The sequence below is a fragment of the Oxyura jamaicensis genome, chromosome 3 (genome assembly GCF_011077185.1).
Source record: "Oxyura jamaicensis isolate SHBP4307 breed ruddy duck chromosome 3, BPBGC_Ojam_1.0, whole genome shotgun sequence".
Taxonomy (NCBI): Eukaryota; Metazoa; Chordata; class Aves; order Anseriformes; family Anatidae; genus Oxyura; species Oxyura jamaicensis.
Genome location: NC_048895.1, coordinates 50433828 through 50457487, shown reverse-complemented (window position 1 = coordinate 50457487; position 23660 = coordinate 50433828). Strand labels below are relative to the sequence as shown.

At 42.4% G+C, this 23660-nt stretch overlaps 1 protein-coding gene across 5 annotated transcripts in view; it reads right to left on the bottom strand.

Annotated features, from left to right (window-relative positions):
* SASH1 (SAM and SH3 domain containing 1) overlaps positions 1 to 23660 on the bottom strand; it is a 545811-nt gene that overhangs the window by 167107 nt on the left and 355044 nt on the right. Inside the window, exon 1 of one of the 5 annotated variants that reach the window (XM_035323251.1) lies at positions 23030 to 23133. The exons of the other annotated variants lie outside the window; for them this stretch is intronic. Coding sequence (XP_035179142.1) covers positions 23030 to 23074 — 45 coding nt within the window. The 5' untranslated portion in view covers positions 23075 to 23133. Of the gene's footprint in view, positions 1 to 23029; positions 23134 to 23660 lie in introns of those variants that run through there. 5 annotated transcript variants of the gene reach the window in all.

The following is a 23660-nucleotide window of genomic DNA, read 5'->3' as shown; positions in this document are numbered from 1 at the left end:
TAGATGAATGGAGATGCTCGTTCTGCATTTCCCAGCAGCACGTATAGAGTAATCTCGTTTCAATTTATTCTGGCTGCCCTAGCATGCTCCTGTATTCTTGTTACCATCCAAGTGGAAAGAAGTCAATCTGTCCCAGTATGCACAGACCTCCCCTTGACAGCAGGCAGTCTATGTACGCAGGGCTACATGCCTTAGCCCTGCCTCTGTGAATATGTGCTCACAGATCTTGATCTAACCCTGAGAATAGCTCCCCACAGGACTTAAATCCTCGTGACCCATTTATACATTTCAAGCAAGACTTCAAAACAGACAGATCGCAAAACCAACTGCAAGCGACCCAATTATGTCCTAGAGGAGAATTATTCTGCGAGTAATTGCTACAAAGGGAATGTTCAGCCATCGCAGTCAGAGAAACTTCCAACCTGGGGCTGAAGTGGTAACTTCAGACCTGCCACTTCTCCCCATTTGCCATTTGTCTTTGCTCTCTGGTCTTTTGTCTGCCACAAACCCTGCACTGTGGCCCAGGAGGTGGTCAGCAAGGGGTGCTACAGCACACGCTGGTTCCGCAGGCAAGTCATCGCGACTTTCAGAGCTCCTTTTCCCAAATCATTATACACATACAAACCTGGCAACGCAAAACTGTATGTATGTACAGCAAAAGCAGGCAAGCACTTTAAAGTAACAACATCAGCAGTAGTTACAGCTCCCTCCCACCCAGTATAACAGAAGGCTTAGCAGGAAATTAGACCAATTTCCTCAAAAGAAATCAAATACCCTGATTGCTTGGTTTAGAAACAATGCTTGGTTTGGAAATGGGGGGTTTCCTGCTCAGTCTTCTTCAGTAATAATAATGAATGCTGTCAGTTGATGATAACACACAGTAATGACAAGGAAAGAAGAATTTTGACACTGCACAAGGAAACATTTGTTGAGGGAAGGGGCAGGACCTGGGCTGATTTTCCTAGAACTTGGACATTTTTATTTCCTTCCACCTCTCATATGCATGTCTTCTGCTAACGGTTTAAAAATAAAGGATGCAATCTGTATCCCAGACAGATTGCATGAATAATTCTCTCTTATCACAAACCAGCCACAGCTGTCCTTGAGTAGTTAACAAGGATCTACAGGACAGGAATTGCTCCAACTCCCAGTTGGAGGAAACATTAGTTTTATAAATACATTTCAGCGTTTTAAACTCAACTTTCTTTTGCACCAAGACACTGAAAAGAAACAGTACATTCACCTGTATGTTAAAAGAAGACAGAAGACACCACACTGCTCAAGAATTTAGATCTGAGGTGTCACACAGGTTCCTATGAGTATCCCAATGGCAACAGGAATCTCTTCTGTGCTAACCCCTCTGCTTCTTAAACAATGTGCTTTCATTGGGAGCCCAGGTGTGTCCCTGAGGGACTTCATTCTGCGTGGAGCCTGAAACACAAAATGGTGCTGGAGCCTTCTCTTTCACTCCCTCCCAGCTCCTTAGGATCCACACCCTGGTCTCAACAACCTCACTGATGCAAATGTGCTCTGCCTCTTTTTACTGGGAACAGAAAGGGGAGTTTCTGGACAGGGGGAACGAAACAGAAGTGTGGCTGCCCCCCACTCTGCCCTCACCTCCCCAGGAGGAACAGCCAGGCTGGCATTGGCAGCGAGCACCACACCACTTAGACAGTAGAGGAAGGAAAAGAAGAAGCACTGAGCAGACTAGGAATGCAAAATTCACTGATTTTTTTTTTTTTTTTTTTTTACTTTTGTGAATGCCATGGTAGTATTGGTATCTCCTGCTTTCCGTGCGGTCTACCAATGCAGTCACAATGCTGCCATGACATTGGTGGAAGACTCTCAAACCACGGCAAGGCCCCCAGCTGGACACCCTGTAATGGTTCATTAGGCAGTTGCTTCTCTCGGTTGCCCCAGACCTGACAGCTGCCAGAGGAATTAAACCTTGTTGCCAGTGCAGGAAACAGCAATGACTTTCAGCTGTGTAGGCCCAAACTGAAAACTTACATCTTACTGCAAAGCTTCTTGGAATAAACAGCTATGTGTAGATACAGCAATAGTGGCTGAAAGACAGCTTCTTCCTGATAAGCATGGTCTGGGAAGGAATTACAGGTAATAATACCCATCCTATTTGATTAAGTCCAAGTTGATACCACCTTTGTTTTGTTTCTTTGGTATAGATAGAATGATTCAGCCCTGACAAGATACCTTTGTTTTTTTCAGAATTGTGTAAGAACTACTCACAAGACTTAAACTAATTATGTTTCAGCTTTCTGCTTTTATTTTGTGCCAGTGGGGGAAAAAAAAAAAAAAAAAAAAAAAAAAAGGCAAGACAGATAGAAAGAAAGATTGAAATCTGTGGAAATTCAAGAGATACAGCTATTGTGAAATCAAGCCACCCAAAGAGGGAGCACGTGCATATCCACACATGAGCTATGTACTTGAGGTACTAATGTTTTGCCTTACATTTCCTTGCCAATTGCCGGGATCTTCCAATTGCATTTTCCCTTTAAAATACATGTATTTCTCCTACCCCTATATAGTCCAAAAACTGACACCCATTTCAACCAAGTTATGTCATGAAACAAGGCCTGTAGAGATTTATGGAAAAGCTATTTAAATTAGCTCACAAATATTTCAGCTGCTGGGAGTTAATACTGTACTACGTCCATGAAAAAAAATCACCGTTCAAGTATGAATTAGCTATCCAAGGAAATCTGTAATTCCTTGTCATTTCTGAGGGATTACTGCCAACACAGATATACCTTTCCTCACAAAACTCTTCTAGTGCTGCTGACAATACCCCTCCCCGTTGTGTCACCATGGCCCACATTTGGGGTTTGTGTTTGACTCTTTCCTCCTTAGCCCTACCACACCACTTCCAAATCGTGACTCTTATCTCTTCAGCATCTTCAAAATCCACCCTTCCATCTCCATTCTTAGAGTGCAATCCTTTGTTCCATCTCTCACTTGTATCCCATCTTGATTACTGCAGCAACTACTCCTCCTTTCTGGCCTCCCATACGCACAAAGGCACAGAAATCAAAGTGCTGCCAAATAAACACGCGTTCCTTGCCTGGAAGTTTGATCACCTCTTTTCCTTCCTCTCCCCCCAACCCTTTCTTAGTTTCACCACTGGCTTCCCTCCAAAATCATATCAGATGTCAGCACCTTCCCAGCTCAATGTAATTCTGGCCCTTTTTAATTTATCTTCTCCTTGTTAAGTTTTATCTTACCTTCTAATCCTTCCTTTCCTCCAGTTCTCCCTTGCTCTCCTGCCTGCAGGTTTTCAGAGTTTCCTTGTCTTTTGCCCCACATGACCCCTTCTTCTGAATTTTTTCCAGAAGCCTTGCTTTACCCAGACGCAGGAGATCCACTTGTGACATGCTGTTTATTAAAATATATTGATTTTAAGCTGTGCTATTATTTCTTTTTTCTTTTACCAGTTGTCCAAGCTGCCATCCTCAAGTGCTTAGACAGTGCCAAGCAAGCAGCTGGCACTCCTGCAAATACGTGACAGCAGTGACCTGGGCACAACACTGAAAACTGATTAAATGATATGGTAGGAGATACAACAAACAGAGCTATCTTCAAAATGCTGTCAAATGTGTGAAACAAGCAAGTTGGGAGAGATGAATAAAAGAAAAAGAGCTTCATACGCATTTACTTAAAAGAACTTTGGCTCCTTTTTTTTTTTTTATTTTAATGAAAAATTGCTGTTTCTTTTTTCTAAGAGCTATCAGCCATCTCTTCCTCCTTCTCTTTATCTAGAAAAATCACTGCATATAGCACAACAATTACTTTTTCTTCCATGTCTTAAGCACCCTACTTTCAAGTACCTGTTCCCCTTTATATTCTGGGAAAATCTATGCTAGAGCCACTGACACAAAGGAGTTGCACTGGACTGACAGCACTGCAAGCGTTACCACAAGCTGAACCATACTCTTAGAGGAATGGCAGAATATGTCTCTGATGCAAATACCTACCCAACGTTGTATTTCATGATTAACATTAATCTGCTACAGGCCCAACTCAGAAGTTGCCTGTTTGCATAAATGCATGCACGAACATGTGCGTGCGTGTGGACATTCAGACCTCAGCTCTCTGCCAGGCTCCCATAAGGCTGCTGCTTCTCTCTGTGAGCAGTCGCTAGGAGTCGGCCCTATACCAGACTAATTTTTGACTGTCCCTTCCAAAGGCATTATAATAAGGACCTTGGTCATTGCAGGGGAGAAAGTCCCCCCACTTCTTATTTTTATAGTTATTTAGGGTCTCAAAGGGACAAACAAATAAGATTTGCTAAATGATCTATCTACTGTCCTATCAAGGGATGCTTCCAGCAATCCTACTAAATAGTCACCTTTAGCTGAACAAGCTTATGGTACCTCACACTTGAAAATCTGAGCCCATGTACCAGCATCACATCACTTACAGCTCCTCCTCGACAAAGCTTATCAAATACTGTTAGGCTGTGTGGCTTAATACCAGAAAGCTGACCACCCTCAAGCACATCAAGACCCCACATGCTACCACGCTTCTCTGAAGCCAGTAAAAAGTTTCAGGGTAATTCTTCAGCCCCGGACTGTGGCAAGAGATGAGTTAAACGCTGTTTGCATTGCCAAAGGAGTGAAATTGCATCAATCCCCTGGATTTAAAACCTCAGGAGTTTTCAGTATTTCTTTCTCTTAAGCACGAGGCAGCTGTTTCTCCTGGGAAGGCTCCTGGAAGACATCTGAGATGAATGCAGGAGGCTGGAATGTGGGGAGGACGAGGGACTGCCAGGACGAGATGTCCACACTCGGGCAATACCCCCAGCTCTCCACTTAGCAGCTTTCACAGCCCTGCCAGCTGCTCAGCAACAGCCCTTCTGCCTTCCCCCAGACTGGGATCAGGGTTAATCCTCCTGCCCAGGGGAAGAGCTCTTCAAAGTGCAGCCTTCTCTGGAGACTGATGGGCAAACACAGAGGGTGGAAGGAGGCCAGCCTTGGCAGAGGCACCGCTCTGACACATCCTCACATGGTCGCTGATGCAAAGCAACCACCCGAGACCTCAATTAGAAAGCAAACAGAGGGGATTTTTCAATGAATTCGAGATGCCCAGTCTGAAGTTTCAGGCTTATAGTTTATATGCAGGGACATGTATCCCTGAGTGTCCATGAAACACAACTATACTATAAAAATCCATACCACACATTCTCTTAGATTTGGGATTATTTTAAAACATACCTAGAATGACTTAGAATTTGAAAGTCAACTACTGAATTAGAATCAAAATAGTGTTTTATGGTAACAGTATGCCTTGTGCTCGGAGCAGATACTACTGGCAAAGGGGGGCATAAAAGGGAAGCATGTGCTTTATAGCAGTTATTTGTAGCTGTAGGTCATTTAGTACTAGGTTAAAAAAAAAAAAAAAGAAAAACGACAAAAGGATACAACTGGAAAATACAGTATTTAAAAAGCAAGGCCAATTCCTTATGAATCTGCATCCTAAAACGTGACACCAACACTTGCTGCTTGGTTCCGTAAGCGAAGACTTTGCTCTGCACCACAGCAGCTCCTGCAGCAAGGCAGCTGCTCCCTTCTTTTCCACACGCCTGCCACTAGAGGGGAACACTACAAACACAGCGAGCTGGATAGTTCAAACAGATCGTGCTGTGTACATTCAATAAAAAGCCCTGAGCCTTTTTTTTTTTTTTTTTTTTTTTTTTTTTTTTTTTTAATACAGGTGGGAAAAAAGAAACCTACCTTTTTGTTACGCTATTTTATTATTTTATTTTATGCATCGCATTGTGGTAAAAACAGGGTTTCATTTATGTTGCACTCTGGTAATGGTCTAAAGCACAGGGCACCTCTCTTACTGCCCTTCAGCATCGAGGAGACGGGCTGTCGTCAGAGGAATCTGATGTCAAGCACTGCCAAGCACATACCCTAGAGTTGAATGCTTAGGGCTGATTTGGGTTTTTAAAACTTTGCAATTAAAGCTGATTTTCGTTTTTTTTTTTTTTTTTTTTTTTTCCCCCTGCAAAGCCAAGCCTTCTTCCACATCTGAACTGATGGACTGTGCTGGCAGAGGCATGGGGGGAAGACCCAAGGAGCCCACTGGAGGCATGGAGGTGGGAAAGCGTGACTTCATAAGAAATTGCCTCATTGTCTCATATAACATATAAGAAATTCCTCCCGCAGCTTTAATGATGGAGTGGGAAGCTAAAACCCATAGGAGTTCCCTTCTCCATTTACCAGAGAAGCAAGATATGGGTTTCAATGATGAAGTGTTCCATTAATATTAGTGCTAGAGGAAATAAAGTGACTTAATTGTAAACTAACGACCTCATCCTAATAACCAAATTCTAAACAGAAAAGGCAAGAAAAAAAAAATCCTACTTTCAGCCATGCTGCCAACTCATAAATTAAGCAAATGACATTGGGATATAATTATACTAATTAGTAATGATGCCAGGAAAACACTATTTATGGGTATGCATTCACCCCATTTCTAACCCTAGAGCCTAAATCTGAAATAGTAATTCAATCAGAGCACACTTTGGAAATTCAGCGCTATTGCTTATGCCATTGTAGATCTAATTTAATCAATACCATATTCCCATTAAATGCAAAGTCTGTTAAAGATGTTCGCAGGCCCCGCAAATGAACTCTATTGGATTCGCCTCATTACACTATTGCTCTGGGCTTAACTATGCATCATTAGCAGAAACAGCATACAAGTTGAGTACCAGGCTCGATAGATCACCTTAAAACGACAGTCACACGTGGTTGTGGTCATAAGGGATTGGACTGATAAAAGGTGGCATCTGGAGCGACTGTCAGGTGCTCCTTGGCTCAGTGGCTTCAGAAAGGGTGTCTGAATTCTTGGTGACCTTCCTGTGTCAAAACAGGGAGGTAACAAGGTGAGATCTGCTTCCCATAGAATCATAGAAACACAAGGTTTGAAAGGGCCTACGAGATCATCTAGTCCAACCGTTCTCCCATCACCAGTATTTCCCAGATGCCGTGCTGCATGGTTTGATTTTTTTTTGTTGTTTCCTGCTACCATTGGAGAACTGTGAGAACGCTGTTTCTAACCCTCAACTTACCATATAACTTTTAATGTTCCAGTCACAAAGAAAGGACTGCAACACTCAGGTACAGTGGTCAACACCAGGTATCCCTATCACAATACCCTGAAGAGGTCAGCAAGCTCCATCCATTGAACTATGAGAGGTAAGAGTAAACTACTTTTTCTCTTAGTCTTAGTTAAGCCCAAGATGCATGCTACACCTGAAGTGTGTATTAGCATTTTTAGTTGCCTCCCATTTTTTTTCTTGCTGTCAGATGTGAATGTACACTTGGATTTGCCATACCTCTGTTAGCCTCTGTGCTGTTCAGTGACAGAGTACCACATATATGCCACTCACAGGTCTGTCTCGGTTACGTCTGAAATAACTACATGCAGAAGAGCTGCCAACAAAATCCCTCGTTCATTTTGTTGTGAAGTTAAGAGACTTTATTAAAGCTGGCACTGCCTTGCCGCTATCCATTCACATAAGCAGGCACTCAGTTGCAAACCTCTAGCAACTTCACGGGACTCAACCAGCTTTGTATTTTGTTTTATTTTATTTATTTATTTATTTATTTATTTTTGCTAGAACTGGCCAACAAGGTCTGTGTCATTTAGTTGTTTACTGGAAACACATGTATATGGAGAGCTGGAGAGAGTGCAGAAAACAGCATAAAATGCTTCCTGGCCTAAATTGTTTACTTGGTATTTCTGCCGACCATTTCCACGTACTTCTGCACTGATTGTAATTGCTAGAAAATTGCATGTTTTTGCTTGTCCCTTCGGACAAATGGGCTGAAATTAGTAGTTGCACATATCTGCAGCTGACTCATTACAACATGAAGCAGCCGACTGTGGGGCTTGGGGTTTTTTGGATCTGTTATTTTAGGATGGAAATTGCTGAGCTGGCAGGCAGTCTGACCATATAAATCAAACAGCAACTGCATACTTTTTAAATGACATGTATAATCAATTTAATATGTGATGTTTGAGGGAAAGTAGCTTTATTGGGGAAATACTGCTAATAAAAATTCAACCTATGGTACCCCTTAGGTCACTAAGGACAAAGCCATGGGCTAGTATTTATGACAGCAGGCAGCCTGCCTTTCTTTGGATTGCTTCAGGTTGAACAATAGCACCTAAAAGGATGTATATAAATATCAGAAAGAGACCACAGGTATCTAATTATTGCTTTCATTAGCACTCGAGGAGAAACATCAGTATTAGTAGAGTGCAAAACCACCACGGATAGTTTTTCTGTGACTCTTTGAAGATCTTTCTACCTTGCAACAAAAAGTCACGTGAGTACGTCTCTTACAGCATCATCCCCCAAATCTTCTGGTTCCAAGGCAACTTTTTGGTTAATGCCATAAGGAAGAGCTGAGGGCCTGGGGGGACGTGCATTGTTCCCTTCTCACTGCAGTGGGGTGCCCTAAGCTGTGATTCCTCTTTCTAGAGGCATTCTGAGAAGAGGGCTTTGGAGGACCACTGTCTGAGGAGTCAGGGTGTCCTAAGGAGCAGCAATTATCAAGTCAAGCCAAGAGACAAGTTCACAACATTTTATGCCTAGGGAAAAGCTCAAGCCTCACTTTCACACAATAGAACTGCTAAATTTAGGAATAGGAAAGCAAAAAATCTGCTCATATATAAATGGAAGAGAAAATAGACATTTTTACCAGTCAGTTATTTCATAGGTCTTGACAAACGTAACTGGAAAAATAAGCACTAAAAATTATTTCTCAAGTAATGACTTAAACTGGCAAGGTGGTCACAACATTTTCCAAAGAAAAAGAACAGTCAACACATGGTAAATACGTTTGTCCCACAAATGTTTTTTGAAAACAGAATGTACTAATTAATTAAAAAAGACAGACTAGCCCTTTTGTTTTCTGTTATCCATGCAAAATGAAAAACATTGGGGCAAATATGAGACAAAAGAGACCAAGGTCATGTTCAGTGCATCCCACTTAGGTTTTGACATCAGAGACATCAAAAGTGAGCAGATGATGTAGCAACTATTTCTTGAATTCAAATATTGGAGAAAAGAACCAAGATAAAAATCCTGGTGTTGTGAATGGAGTTGCCTGAAGTGTTGCAAAAGTTTAAGGTAGGCAAAGACAGAAGAAAAATCAAGGAGGCCCGGGTTCACACTAGGGGCAGGATAAATGTGCCTAAAAGGGACAAAAATAAAATTGATAGATTTTGAATTTTAAAATCTCTTCTGGAGTAATTTATTTCTAACATTGATTTAACAGTAACAGATAAACATTCACGTATATGGAAGTAGTTATTGGGGGTCTTTTGGAAAAGTAAAAGATAATAGGAAAAGTAACTACCCATTTAGCTTGAATTACTCTTTTTAAACTAATACCTGCCGTAGTAAATAAATAAAAACCCTCACTTTCATTACATCTTTTGAGCAAATGAAAATCTCCCTGAGAATCAACTATTTGCTTTCATTCTCCAGAGGTCCTCATAAAAAGGCACGAAATGTGTTTTAGAGAGGAAAAAAAGGTTATTTCTAAAATATAATTCCCACTTTGGCATTCATTTTTAGTGGAAGTAATGGACAAAAAAAAAAACAACAAATGTTTAGAAAATGACTTCTAAAAACAGTGCTTGTGCACGGTTTTCTACTTTTTGCATTAATAATGCTATTTTCTCTTAACTGGAGGCAAAATAATTTTAATAACAGGTGCTTCACTCATACTGTAAAACTAAGGGGGAGATTTAAGCGAAGATTTTTCAAATACTGTGGGAATTGAGCTCTGATTGATTCAATTAAAAATGTATAGTTAATAGTCTGTAGAATGGTTTGAAGATGTATTCCCTGAACAGGATTTGGTCACTGGCATACTGTTGATTTCCAGGAAAACAACTGTCAAGACAAACAAATTCTAAATTTGTACAAGAGCTACTCATATGTCTAATTCTTCTTCTGGCACTCAAAGGTATTGGCTTTTAAAATCGTATTTATCTTGTTATAACAGTTATTTTGCAGTGCCTATTGCTACTGAGAATATGTACTGTGAAAAAAACTGAGTTGGTAAAAGAAAACTTTAAGGACCTACTGAAAATATACCTTGCTCTCAGAACTGGTTTGATCATGGTTATTTTAAACCAAAACTTCAGAAAGACAGAATAAGCAGTACCTGTTGATCAACATTTGCTGACTCTATGAAGTGCAGTGGAAATTACAATGCATTTGTCACAAACCCGACAATCCAGTTCTAGGACTGTAATTAAACCTGCTACTTAAATTACACTTGCTCAGTGCAGTGCATCGACTCACTTTCTGCCCACTCTACAGGACGAGACATGTATGTGTATATGCAAGAAAGCAGCTGGCTCTTGCTCACCTAGGTGGAGAACATTTTTCTCTAAGTTCAAAGAAGAAACTCAGGCAAATCAGACTCGTTGTACTTGCTTTTTGATGAGATGGGGGGGGGCCCCCCCCCCCGGAGTATTGCACTGATGATAGATGTGGAGTTCGCATTTGCTGCAGCTGTAACTGAACATCCACAGATTTTTCAAAACCTCTCAGTTGAGTTCTCAGGATTTCTGGATTCAGTAGGACCAGTTTTACAGTTACTGAATGCATATAGCCAAAACATGCACACAGCCATAGGCATCTATAACAGAGGGAAAATCAGCAACTATCATGTTGCATGAATACCTCTAGTGGATCCTCTTGATATTCATACCTGTACACCTGCAATTACTTTCACTTTCTAGGCTCACATCATCTGTATTCCTAGGTTGTAGAGGATGAATTTTCCAGAGCTGAAATATTTTGGAGAACTATGAAAACCTAAGCATTATTTTCCAAAATTCTATCATTTCTTGAAAATAATTTTCATTCCCAAATATCTAGCAAGAGAACAATTTGGCACCAAAATATTACTTAGAAGCTCCAAGATGCAGCCCTCAGTTTTCTAGTGAAAAAAGATTTTGTCTTGATCTTGCCTCAGATTTCGAACACGCATAGTGGTGTAGCACACAGGCCAGCCACACAGCAGAGTTAACATTTTGCAAACGGTGAAGCTGCTGTGGTGCACACACGATGCTCTTCCCATCGAGCAGGCTTAAGTAATGCAGCTCAAGGTGCCCAGGGGAAGCAGTCTCTGCTGTAAGCTCAGCACAGTCTGGTTGGATATGTCTTTCTCAAGGATTTTCCCCTCTAATCTAAGGACTGCAAAATTTCCATTCCTTTTCCTTTAAACACAAGTTTTAAAGGACCTGAAAGGAATGTACCCATGCAATTTAAAAGAGGGAATGGGATGGGGTGAGAGGGAAGGGAAAATCTCCCAGGGTCCCTCCTCTTTTTTCTTTAAGAGCAGCAGATTGTGGCTGGCTCTAAGAGGAAGGCATTTCCTGACTTCAGCCTATAAATTAAGAGAATAAAAAATCCACATGAACTCAAAGCTTAACCAGCTGGATATGTACCCCAGTTTCTCAGGCCTTGAAGGAAATGGTAGGAGGTAGCTCTCCTCCCTTTTTGCATCACTATTGGATGGACAAGGAAAAACCCTGGGGGAGCGCAGAGGGGAGTAAGGGAAAGGAGAATTCAAGTTATACTAGCATGCATCAAGGAGTACACATACAATCTCTGTAAGTCAGAAATTACACTGTCATGGCAAGCATCCCAGCATCAGTCAAGGGACTTATAGTATTAGAAGAAAAAATACAAAAAAATGACCCAAACTGATGTGTGGGAATCCACCAAGGTTAACTATTTCTCGTTCTCTCTGTAAGAGCCAATTTCTTGTTTGTGTGGTTTGTTTGCTTGGTGAAGCAAAGCAGGTCCAAATCATTGCACTGACTTAAAAAGAATGAGGATTTGTTTTTTTGGAGGAGTATTATTAACTAATACATTTCTGATATATGTTGCAGTACACCAATCTGAGGCAGTATATGTGCTCTCAGAAATAATAAAAAAAAAAGGACTAAAACTAAAAGGTTAAAAATTAAACAACAAAGTGATTAAGAAATTTAAAAGCACAGGCATGGGGAAAAAGAAAAAAACAAACAAGCAAACATTTTCAGTTATCCTTTGAAATCAGATGGTGAGCAGATGCTTCAGAAAGATAAAGGAGGGCTCCTCTTAGGCAGTGCAAATTTTAGGCAGCCTTTGGTAGGACGAAAGGGCCTCTGATGCTAGATGAGAGAGGTAAGATCAGACAAAGACTGCTAAAGCAAGGCAACTTTGAAAAGGCAGGCCTTGCAAGAGACAGAGAAATCTTTTGGGACAATTGCCACACATCTGTCCGTGGATGTGGAACCACCTGCTTCCTACTTCTGCCCCCTACCACCGCCAGCAGAGCAGAGGATGGAGGGTCTTTGTCTGCCTCTGGATGAGACCTCCAAGTACTCTGTTTCCACCACCTCCTCTCTGACAGCTTCTATCATAGAATCACAGAATCATTAAGGTTGGAAGAGACCTTAATATCACCTGGTCCAACCATCCCCCTACTACCAATGTCACCCACTAAACCATGTCCCCAAGCACCACGTCCAACCTCTCCTTGAACACCCCCAGGGACGGTGACTCCACCACCTCCCTGGGCAACCCGTCCCAGTGCCTGACTGCTTGTTCTGAGAAGAAATGTCTCCTCATTTCCAACCTGAACCTCCCCTGGCGTAACTTGAGGCCATTCCCTCTAGTCCTATCTGCGAGAAAAGGCCGACCCCCAGCTCCCCACTCCTTCCTTTCAGGTAGCTGCAGAGAGCAATGAGGTCTCCCCTGAGCCTCCTCTTCTCCAGACTAAACACTCTCAGTTCCCTCAGCCGCTCCTCACAGGACTTGTGCTCCAGACCCTTCAGCAGCCTTGTAGTCCTTCTCTGGACATGCTCCAGGGCCTCGATGTCCTGCTTGTACTGAGAGGCCCAAAGCTAAACACAGTACTCGAGGTGCGGCCTCACCAGAGCAGAGTACAGGGGGATCACCTCCCTGGTCCTGCTGGATATGCTATTCCTGATACAAGCCAGGATGCCGTTGGCCTTCTTGGCCACCTGGGCACACCCCTGCGTCACAGGAATTGTACTAGAAAGGTCCTTTCTTTTGTCAGTGGTGCGTGACAAAACCCTTCCAATAAACCAAAACAATCCAGCATCCATCTCACAGGAGCGCAGGCACGGGGAGGATCCAGGAATACAATACGTAGCCGCTCAGGCTAGAAACATCTGCTTGAAATTTTTGCGTGCTGCATCCAAGACCTCAGATTTAAATACAGCTTTTTGAATGTTTGAAAGCTAAACGAAGCTGCCAGAATGCCTATAACAACAACAAAGGAAGAAAAATCACCCTTGAATTGATGACAATTCCTTTTTTCACTTTTCATTTTATCATTGTGTAGCAAATAATGAACTTTATTGCTAATAGATAACCAATGGCAAAGAAAAAACAGAAAGAAGCAACTTGAGCCTATTCAGCTGTTTGCAGGAATTGGTTTTTATAATTAGTTCAGAGCAAAAAATCCCCCTTATTAGCATATTAATCTTGTTGAACAGTATTCATCTTTTTCACATCATTTTATGGCGTGCTATTTCTTTATCAATCATTCAATTATACCACTGTGAGATTACTGAAATTTATTCCAGCCACTTAACGCAAGCTATTTTCCTCTTCCTTTCCCTTCAGACGCAGGAATTCAACGTGATTGCTCAACCCAGATCATGCTGTAGCTGTCACTCAGTGTAGCAGGTTTTCACCTGGCGCCCTCAGACCATGGACTTCAGCCAGAGGCCAGGGAAGGGACTATTAAGCTGGACTTTATCTGCACTTTCCACGGATTTGAAGGGACTTCTTTCAGAAGCAGAGTAAGGCTGACTACAAAACTTTCAATAAATGCATCATCCTACCTTTATAAAAGATTTTGGATTTGCTGATACCAAAACTTATGGAGAAAGCTTGTACTTTCTGCAGATATTTTTTTTTTTTCTGAAACATAAGTAATTTTAACCAAAAATCCTGGCAAAATGATGTGCACAAAGGGAGGGAAAGGGACAGAAAATAAAAGGATGTGCTGTGATTCACTGTTTATTTAATCATTTTTAGCTTGTGAATTAATTTTCCTACGCAGGATTTGGGCTTTTCATCTTATTTTGGGAACTGAAAATGTGTTGAAATGCTGTAAGTTCTCACTGCATGAGAAGATAACTTCTCCTCCTTGACCGCTCAGAAAAATGCCTTTCCAAGTTCAGAAAACTCATAGGGCTTGCCTATGTTGCAGCAACCCATTAATGCAAACCTTGCCTTATTTTGGGGCACTGACAAGAGATCAGCCCTTCTTCTGATTTCCCCAATTTATCAAATACTTCTCTCCCAGCGTTTTTTGGAATGAATCCTCAGGCCTGAGACTTTGGGCTTCTCTTCCCATTTCCCCTGAGAATCCTGACCCTTAGTTTTGCTCCAGTCCTTTGCTTTGGCAGAAGTTTTAGGTAAGCATGCTGTCACATCTTTTGAATAAAGATGCCAACCACACCTAAGGGTGGCCAGATGTGACATGTTCAGTGGGCTGAGGAGTTATAAAGGGCTGGGCAAGATTTAATACAAGTTGTGACTTCACTCATTAAGCCTACAGCGAGAAGCAGCCGGTACGTGCAACCACAGGTGGTTCCATCACCTTGGCGTTGACTTCACTGGAGAACAATCTGGGGAGAAATATTAAAAGAAGTCCAAAGACAGGGTATGTCTAAGAGAGCAGAGATACTATTTTGATTTACAGGCAAGGAGGACAGTATGACATGCTGTTCCCTGCATGAGTTTCAAATGTAGTACATCACTGTAAGGGGAACGGGTGCGCACACAGAGTTTCACTTCTAGACCCCTTAAAATATGGCATATAGATCTGGAAGCAGCTAAAAACACAGTTCTTTGCATATATATATATATATATATATATATATATATATATTATTTGTGCAGCAATGACAAAACGTATTTGCAGAGTTCCTCCTGAGGAGGGAAAGGGCACCTTCCCTGGGATAGCAAAGAAACTCAGCATCTGCGTGGGATTACGGCTCCACTTTGTACAGGGACTGCTGTTAAACAGTTAAAAAAAAAAAAAAAAAAAAAAAAAAAAAAAAAAAAAGGCATATACAAATTGCACTGTGTCTTCTTGCAGAGAAATGTCTGCAGCAGCTAGGAGAAATTAACTGACTTATCCCAGCACCTTCTTGCATGTCAATGTCTAACTTTTTAATCACAACCACCCTGCGTAATATGGAAATTAAGAACAGCATCATTTTCCAGTAATTACCAGAAACATACACATTTTCCAACAGGGTGACATTATGTCATGAATTTCTTTGTCAAGAGGAAAAAAAAGACAAAACATATCATACTTGTCTGGGAAGGCAAAGCGATAGATTTGTCATGAGGGTAATCATCTATAAAAAAATCCACTATTATCAACTTCCTGAATTTCTGAAAAGGGATTCATTTTCTGCCTGAGCTAATAATGAACATTTTTCTTCTATTCATCATCTTCAGTTACTTTCCCTCTTGAGATTCATTTATCACTAACTACTGAACCCGAGAAATAAAAAATAGGCAACATCCCCCTTTTGAAATAATGGCTTAGAAGACTATTAAATCAAGAGGCAAAAAATGGATTTCTAAGATATATGCTAGACATTCCTGTAACAGCTGCAGGTTTTTCACAGGGGATGCGCAGCACCACTTTAGTACAGGCATTGGGGAAGGTAAGTTCACTGTGACAGCAGGAAGTGGGGAGCAGCACGCCGTTTCTTCAGATAAAACTGACAATAAAAGGAACGAAATCGCAGGGACGATGAGATCAACGGCGCTTTGAAGTGCAATTCGTGTTGCAGGAATGAGCCTAGGCTGATAGGCTGTGCACATTAAAAACCCCAAACACCTGCCATAAAGCAGGTCATGAGAACCCTGCCACTTTTGGTGAGCTTCCAACCCGCCGGGGCAGCTGCTCGGGGCACTGACTGGCTTGGTGCTCCCGAGGCACCAAGTGACAGCCATGCCAAGGGACAAGTCCCAAAATGCTCTTCCTACGGTACAGCAGGGCCCGAGGCTCCCCCAGGATCACAGAGCCCCGCTGTTGTTCTGTCTTCCAGAGGGGAAAGGCGGTAGACACAGGATTTGCACTGTAAAGAGCCCTTCTCCCGTCAGGTTCTGCTGTTGCACTGTCACTGTCTTGTTAGCCCTGCGCTGTTATTTTCCAACAAAATGAGCTTTCGAGACAACAGCCTGTGAAAACACGGGAAAGCAGGTCCCTTACAGACAAGAGGCAGAAGGAGCAGGACCTTCCTCTTTGCACCTGAGTAGGATGGAAGGAAGGCCTCCCCAGATTTCCTCACCTCATCCCTTGCTCAACCTTTTCTGGCATGCCAGGCAGCAACCTGCACACAGGATCGCTGCTGGAGCTGCCTGCCTGGTGCTCATGGACGTGCCTTCGCAGGGTTATTGCTTAAGGACATCTAGGGGCTGTGGGCAAACCACTGAGCCAGGGGGAGGCTTCTGAGAGGTTTGCTCCGGCACCTGCAGGACACTGGGATGCACACAAAGGTTCAGGTCTCTGATATTAACTGGTTCCGTATTTTCTTCACTGTCTCACCGGGATGCTGTCCAAATGCAGCCTCTCGCTCTGACTTGCTAGGCTAAAGCAAGTGTATGGGATTCGAGCAATGACTGTCTTAAATTCTAGCTTGTTGGTCCCAAGCCAAAACACAGGCGCCTGAGACGTCCCAAAGCGAAGCAATTTTAGCATGCAAGGCTGGCCCTGTGCAGGGGAGACTCAATTTCACCAGCTCACGAGGCTGACAGCAGAGCGCAGACCCTCTGTGATTTATTTCTACAGCTTTGCAAAGCCAGGGGGCAGCAGAAAGGAATGGGTGTAAATTTAATCTTCGCGTTTGGCCAGCGTTGCTGTATGCTCTTTGCTTTTACAAAGTCAACACCAAGAAACAGTTCTTAGGGATCTTCCCTCAGTTTAGCCAACACAGCAGCTTTCCTCTACATATGAAGCTCCATGCTTCGGAAGCAAGGACAGCTTTCAAGAGCAAATTTGCGTCTCAGTGTGGCGTGGACTGAGGGCAGGACCGGAGGAGGAGCAGAGGCTTCAACATCTGGTATTAATGGCACCAAATCATGTCACAGGTCAGCAAAGCAATTTTATTCACTGGAGATTTCTTGACACTGATTGCTCTAACGTGGAGTTGCCAACAAGCCCAGCTATCCCTAGGCAGCAGCCTAGCAGTAAATAATCCCAGCTGTTTCTAGAATTTTGCATAGTGGGTATTGAAATGGATTCTCTGCTTAACATCGCGGACAGCTAGAATGAACAAAGCATGAAATCAGATTCCATCAATCCCTGAAATTCGTTTATGCAATCCATTGTTACTGCTCATGGAATAGCTTTGGCAGGCAAAGGCCATGAGAAACCGTAGGCTTAGTTTATACAGAGCAATTTTTCCCATCTGCCATTTTTGTTGTCACATTTTTTTATATTGATTTCTCTTCATGCAGCTTCAAGTTTAACCCGGGCAGAGCTGCATTGATCCAAGAAAGCCGAAGCAATTTGTCTCTCCCAGCGAAGCAGAAATGGGGCAGGAGACAGTACCTATCACCGCTTTTCTGTTACGAACACGTTAGAAGCTCTTTCCCTTAGCCCCGATGTAGATTAAGGCTGCGCTTATGGCCTTCCATACAAATATTTCTGGTAATCCCATTTATCTCTGGCAAGCGAGATGAAATTCACACCGAGGAGCACGTTCCCCGGTAACTCCTTCACTCGCATTGCGAGGAGCTGACTCAGCACATGAATTATGGAACCGCAGCTGCCCGGAGCCGCATCACAGCCCGCAGGTTTACAAAGGAGATTTTTCATTAACTGTGAGCAGCATCGCTCGGGCTCTGCTGTAAAGGGATGTGACCTGCGTCTACCCGTAGCCTCACTTTTTCCACTTGTGGAACCAACCCATTCTTGTCAGTCTTAAGTGCCTGTTTGGCTCTGCGGGGCAGCAGTGGGGGTTCCTTCCTCCAAACCCCTTGGGTCGCTGCACAGTTGTGGAAGAGGAACCGTAAAGCCGGTGTACTCGTGCAGCAGAGCATCCGTCACGCGTGGGGAGACGAGCAGAAGCCGTTCACCTTACTGAAGAGGAGTCTGAGATGGAGAGCTGCTCGCACCAAGCAGACAGAAGAAAACTATTCAAGTCAAAAACATCTCTGTGTAAGGTGACCACAAAGGCATCCAAATTGAAGGGTTGTTTGTAACCATCGAAGCAGTGAGGTTTTTGGGGCTGCCAGCCCAACTCCACCAGAAAGTCCCTTTCAGCCCTTTTGTTTCTATGATATCTGTAGCCCTGACATGAAAAATCCTCAGTGACACAGGAGTACTTACAGATACATTTTAAAAAACAAAATGTAAATGATAGAAATCGTTATATGATGCCAAGCAATAAATCTAGCTTAGTTTTAAGGCTTTTCAATGAGAAGGCTCCACTGTAACGCTATTAGAAAGTGTGATCACTTGCATTCACAGCCCCCTTTCAAGGCACGCCTAAGTGGGATGAAATCCAGAGGGTTTTATTTACCAGCAAAGCTTCGTGGGGGACAAAGTGTCAACTGCAGGACACCTGCAATTCTTTTTAGCTAATGAGCATTGTTAGATTATTGTGTGACAGCAAGAATATGCCCAGAGAATATCCCCCCTGAACATTCCATCCTCCCTGGAATATGCTTTTTTGAGATAAGTCATAATAAATACAATGTGCCAATTGTCTAACCCATTGGGAAAGAGCAGGCACAGGAGCGACTCGAGGCAAATATGAGAGAACCATGGCTCCAGAGAGCTGCTGACAGGCATGGAAATGGCAGAGGTTTAAATGCCATTTCCAATCAGAGCCCTACAGCTAAAGGCCAGGTATGCAGACCAATTGCATGGTATCTTGAAATTGTCCTCTTGCTGTTGACAGGACTGACTGACAATGGTAAGTCACCTATTACAAAGCCTGATACAAAAACTCAGGAATTCATCAACATGCCCAGTGGACAACCGCAAAAAAAAAGAGCCTCAAACAGACAACAGACAGGAGCCTGAAATGGCTGAGAGATGCACAGGGTACGTATGTATCTGTGTACTGCGCAAATCCAGACCATGCATGCCAGCAACAAAGGGCAGTAAGTGACCCGTGTTTTAAAGGTCTAAAGGCTATCTGGTTTATTTTCCCAACTAGAAACTTCTCAGCTATTGACTGTAAGAGTCAACTGCTTTTCTGTGAAAGGGATTAAGAGCGTGATTCACAGTTTCATTTTGCTGAGCTCCCGACCAGGACGTCCTTCCCTTCTCCTCTTTGGAAAGCGGTCGTCTGACACAGATTCTCTATAAGCATATAAAAGTAAAATACAAAACATGAAAAAACTCCCAAACCAAGCTGTCAAAGCTCTTTCCATTAGCTAAGCGTGGAAAAAAAAAAAGCTCCAACAGTTTCCAAGAAGAGAATGACAGACAGGATGTTGAGTGGTAAATTCGGGTATTTGGAATACATCTGTGGACATATACTTTGTCATTCACTACTCAGCGCATCTCCAGCTCAGAAAAATGACTTCTCTTACACAGCAGCAGCTGTTGTTGTTTGGATTGTAAATAGTCATAAGCCATATGGTGTGGCAGAAGAAAAAAAACTTCACACTTTCTCACATGGACAAATATTATTATTACGAAGCATAAACACATCAATGTATGTGTCTTTCCTCTGGGGAAGCACATAGCCTTCAACATGATCCTAGAAAGTTATTGTCTTCCAGATGAGCAGATTACCTGCAAATATTGGGTTGGGATTTTCGGAATTTGGATGGCTTAACAGAGAACAATCGTGGGTGTGCAGCAGGTGCAATGCTTTTGGTTAGTTCCACAGACAGGATGAAAAAGAAATGCAAAATATAAATTGAGGTAGCAAAATGGGAGTAAGAATTAGGAGGAAGGGGAAAAAAAAAGATATTTTTCCACAATAGTTGCGTATGGAATGTATTCCAGAATGTTCTGCTGTCTACTACCTTACTACCATAAAAGCAGCAGGACCATGACCTACCACGCAAATGGATCAGCAGTCCCTGGGTAAAGCATTTTGGATGTTGGCAGATTGCACGTAGACAAGAGCAGGCCTCTCAAAAACACTGGGAACCTCATCTTGGCAAGAGAAGGTGACTATGATCAGCATTTCCAAAACGTGTCACAAGGAGAAGGTGCAGCCCAACTATATCTGATACTGTGGAAGACCTGAGTTCAAAAGAAAGGATACTTTTTCTTTAAACCATGATTTCTTCTGTGCTTTTAAAATCCATGCTTAAAACCTACAAGTGCTTTTATGGCACCTCAAGCACTTTTTAGAGTAACTTTTTGCTTTAGCGCTTTTAATTTAAGGAAAGAGTGATCCCTTTCCATTGTATGGTGAAACTGGCAACGCATCCAGTTAACTTACAGTTTTGCAGAGCCAAGTGTTTGAACTATGTCCCAAAAATCGTAGCAGAGTGACACTGCCAGCAGCAAACACCCGCATATCCTGTTCCGATGCTTAGACAGACAGAACAAAACCCGCTGAACCTGTGACCTGACAACCATTATTTAGAGCTCTCCTCACAGCCTGTTATGAACACCACTGATTGGCAAGCCACAACTATTCTAGATTTGCATTGAGACCCCCCCCTTCACCAGGAGATGTTGGTGACTGGCTGCGTGGCGAATGGAGTGCTTCAGCTGGTGGCAGTGATGGCAAGGGCACCCCTGAGCCCACGAGATGGATGAATATCAGCATCTGACACAAACTGGAAAAATATCTTTCCACAGGATTTGGTTGTCCTGCATCACCTAGCCATGATGCTTTAATCATCTCCCTCCCACAGCCCGGATTTCAAGGTCAGAGCGTAGCATTAAACACCTTCCCACCACCGTTACACGTTTTACCCTGACATGCTGGTTATTCTGAATTTCTTTATCAAAGCACAGAACTGGAATTGAGGTAAGCAAAAATACCTGTGATCAGGAGAATGGCTCCAGCATTGTCACTGAAGCATTAGCATCCCTCAAAGAGTTTTTTTCTTTTTACCTTTGACACATGACATGGCACTGTCCTATAATCCAATACAGAGGATTGCTACTGATGTGAGGAGACCACAGGCGAGTAGGCGAGTGAGGAAAAGTGCTACTCTTCTGGGAGAGAGGCAGAGGAAAACCATCCACTTCAGAAATAGAACAAACCGAGCTGCTCTCTCACTTTTATATTAAGAAGTATTTCAACCAGTTATCAAAGCATTAAGGAGAAACATTTCCAAAGCTGCCATGGACACGAGCTCACCTGAAATAACTGAACTGTGAAGGTAGCTTCCCCACATGGGAACATGCTCAGTGTGCACGTTCAGGCAGCCCCAGAGGTAGCAAAACCTTTGGTTTATGACCAGATCATGGCCTAAAGGTTCAACAGGATAATCACTTCCACTTGCACACCTGCAGTCACAAGCTAATGACTTCTGTACAAATCATTTATACAAGACAGCAAAATGAAGAAGTTCATAGCTTGTAAACATGAACTAAATTATATGGGCAAAGATTAGCATAGCTCATACATTTCTAAAATGCAACTTGTTTGTGTACGCCCGTATCTTCAACAGTCGGACAGCCAAACACTTACTTTGGGGGCTTTTTAAAAGAAGGAAATACAAATATGTCTTCTCAGACTGGAACACGTTTTGTATTAATTGCTCTCTCCCAACAGCAATGCTGAGTATGGAAGAAAGAGCTAGCAATGGCTGGAACGGTGTCACCAGAGACTAAATACACCGCCAAAGCAAGAATCACAGTTGCCCCGTGGAGTAGACAGAAGTTACTGATATTTAAAAATACTGAAACAAAAATTTTTGGGGGTAGCTCACTATGTGAACAAAGCACAATTCACTTTGTAAGCAAGTGTAGTCAAATCGGTGGTACACTGACTCCCTCGAGCTCACGTAAGTGCGCCTATGGCAGAGCCTGAGGAGATAAGCCAGACACACTGATCATACGCTTGCTTTACCAAGTAGATCATGCTGCCTTTCTCCCTCAGAAAAATGTGATCCCTAAGTTACTGCAGAAAACCTCCAGTTGATTTTTCCTTTTCATCAGGCTAATATGAACGTCCTGATTACCATCAGCAACAAGAGAAGGCACAATAAAGTTTACTTGTCCTAACCTGCAGCTATGCATCTGGTTACCTCCCTATACTTAGGCACCTATTATTTTGTCTGGCCTTTTTAGTCTTATGGGTAAAGACTATTACTAAAAAGAAAAAAAAAAATAAAGAAAAGAAAAAGAAAAGAAACATGCAACCCTCTTTGGATGAAACTGATAGTTCAATGACCAAAATATTATTTGAATTCTGATGGCAAAAAAGAAAAAAAAAAAAAAAAAAAAGACAATGGCTACATACAGAACATGCAGAAAACAGTTAATACAGAGAATGCAGTTTCCAGAAAGACAATAATCATAGTTAGCCATTTAAAAAAATTTCCCGTTGGAAATGAAATTAGTATTTATTTTTATTTTTCCTTTTTCTCTAAAGAAGAAGAAAAACCACACCTCTTTAAATTCATAGGTAACAATTCCACAAATGATTTTGAACAGCTAGGTTCCTATTACGTTAAAAGCAGCTGCTTGGACAAAATACATCTGTTCAATCAGCTGACATGTCTCCCTTTCAGAAGAAGTCGTAACAACTAACTGAGGATCGGACTTGTATCTCGCTATTAGCACAGCATTCACATTCCGCTTTCTCATGGAACACGACAGTGAGCATGGCTGGTGCTATCTCCCCCCGCTTCAATCGATATGTTATGTTTCCCATTTAATGAGAAACATACTGCAGTCAGAATAGGAAAATCACTTCCATCTTAGTTTTCAGAAACTGCTGAATTAAAGTCAGAACAAAAATAGTCCCCCATTCCCCGCTCACATGGTTTACTCACCATCACTTTATTCCAAAACTCAGTTTCACGTGAAAAACGGTCCATAACAACGAACTTACTGCTTCCTTGTCAAAAGTATCGCTCCAACCATTTAAATTACTGAACGAAGAAAAGAAAACATTGTGCTCCACACAGCACTCTACAGACACGCTGTTGTTTTTGCTGATGCAATGAGGCTTCTAAGCAAACGAGTTTGCAAGCAAGCTGGGTAGTGGCATTTTCCTTATGATTCAAAAGTTAAGTATGCCTCAGCTAACTGAATGCTTGCACAATGTACAGTGAGGGAACTCGAGAAATCATACATGTCTCTAAGATACTCATTTGTGAAACTTCAACTCGTATTACCATCTATAACTCTGCCACACCTCAAAAATGACGTGCCAGATATGAACTTTTACTGGGTGCTGTGTGCAGCCAAAAGAAAGATAGCTCCAAACCAGAGGCTCGCAGTTATGAAGTCAAAGTCCCGAAGGTGTATGGAGTTACGCTGTACGTATGGAGCACGAGCGTGGATTCATGCTTGCTCTGCATATAAGCAACATCAAGTTCATCCCAAGCTGCGTGCTAAAAATATCCACGCTGCCACGATGCATAACTAGATTAATGCACGGAAAGGACTGTGATAGGAAGA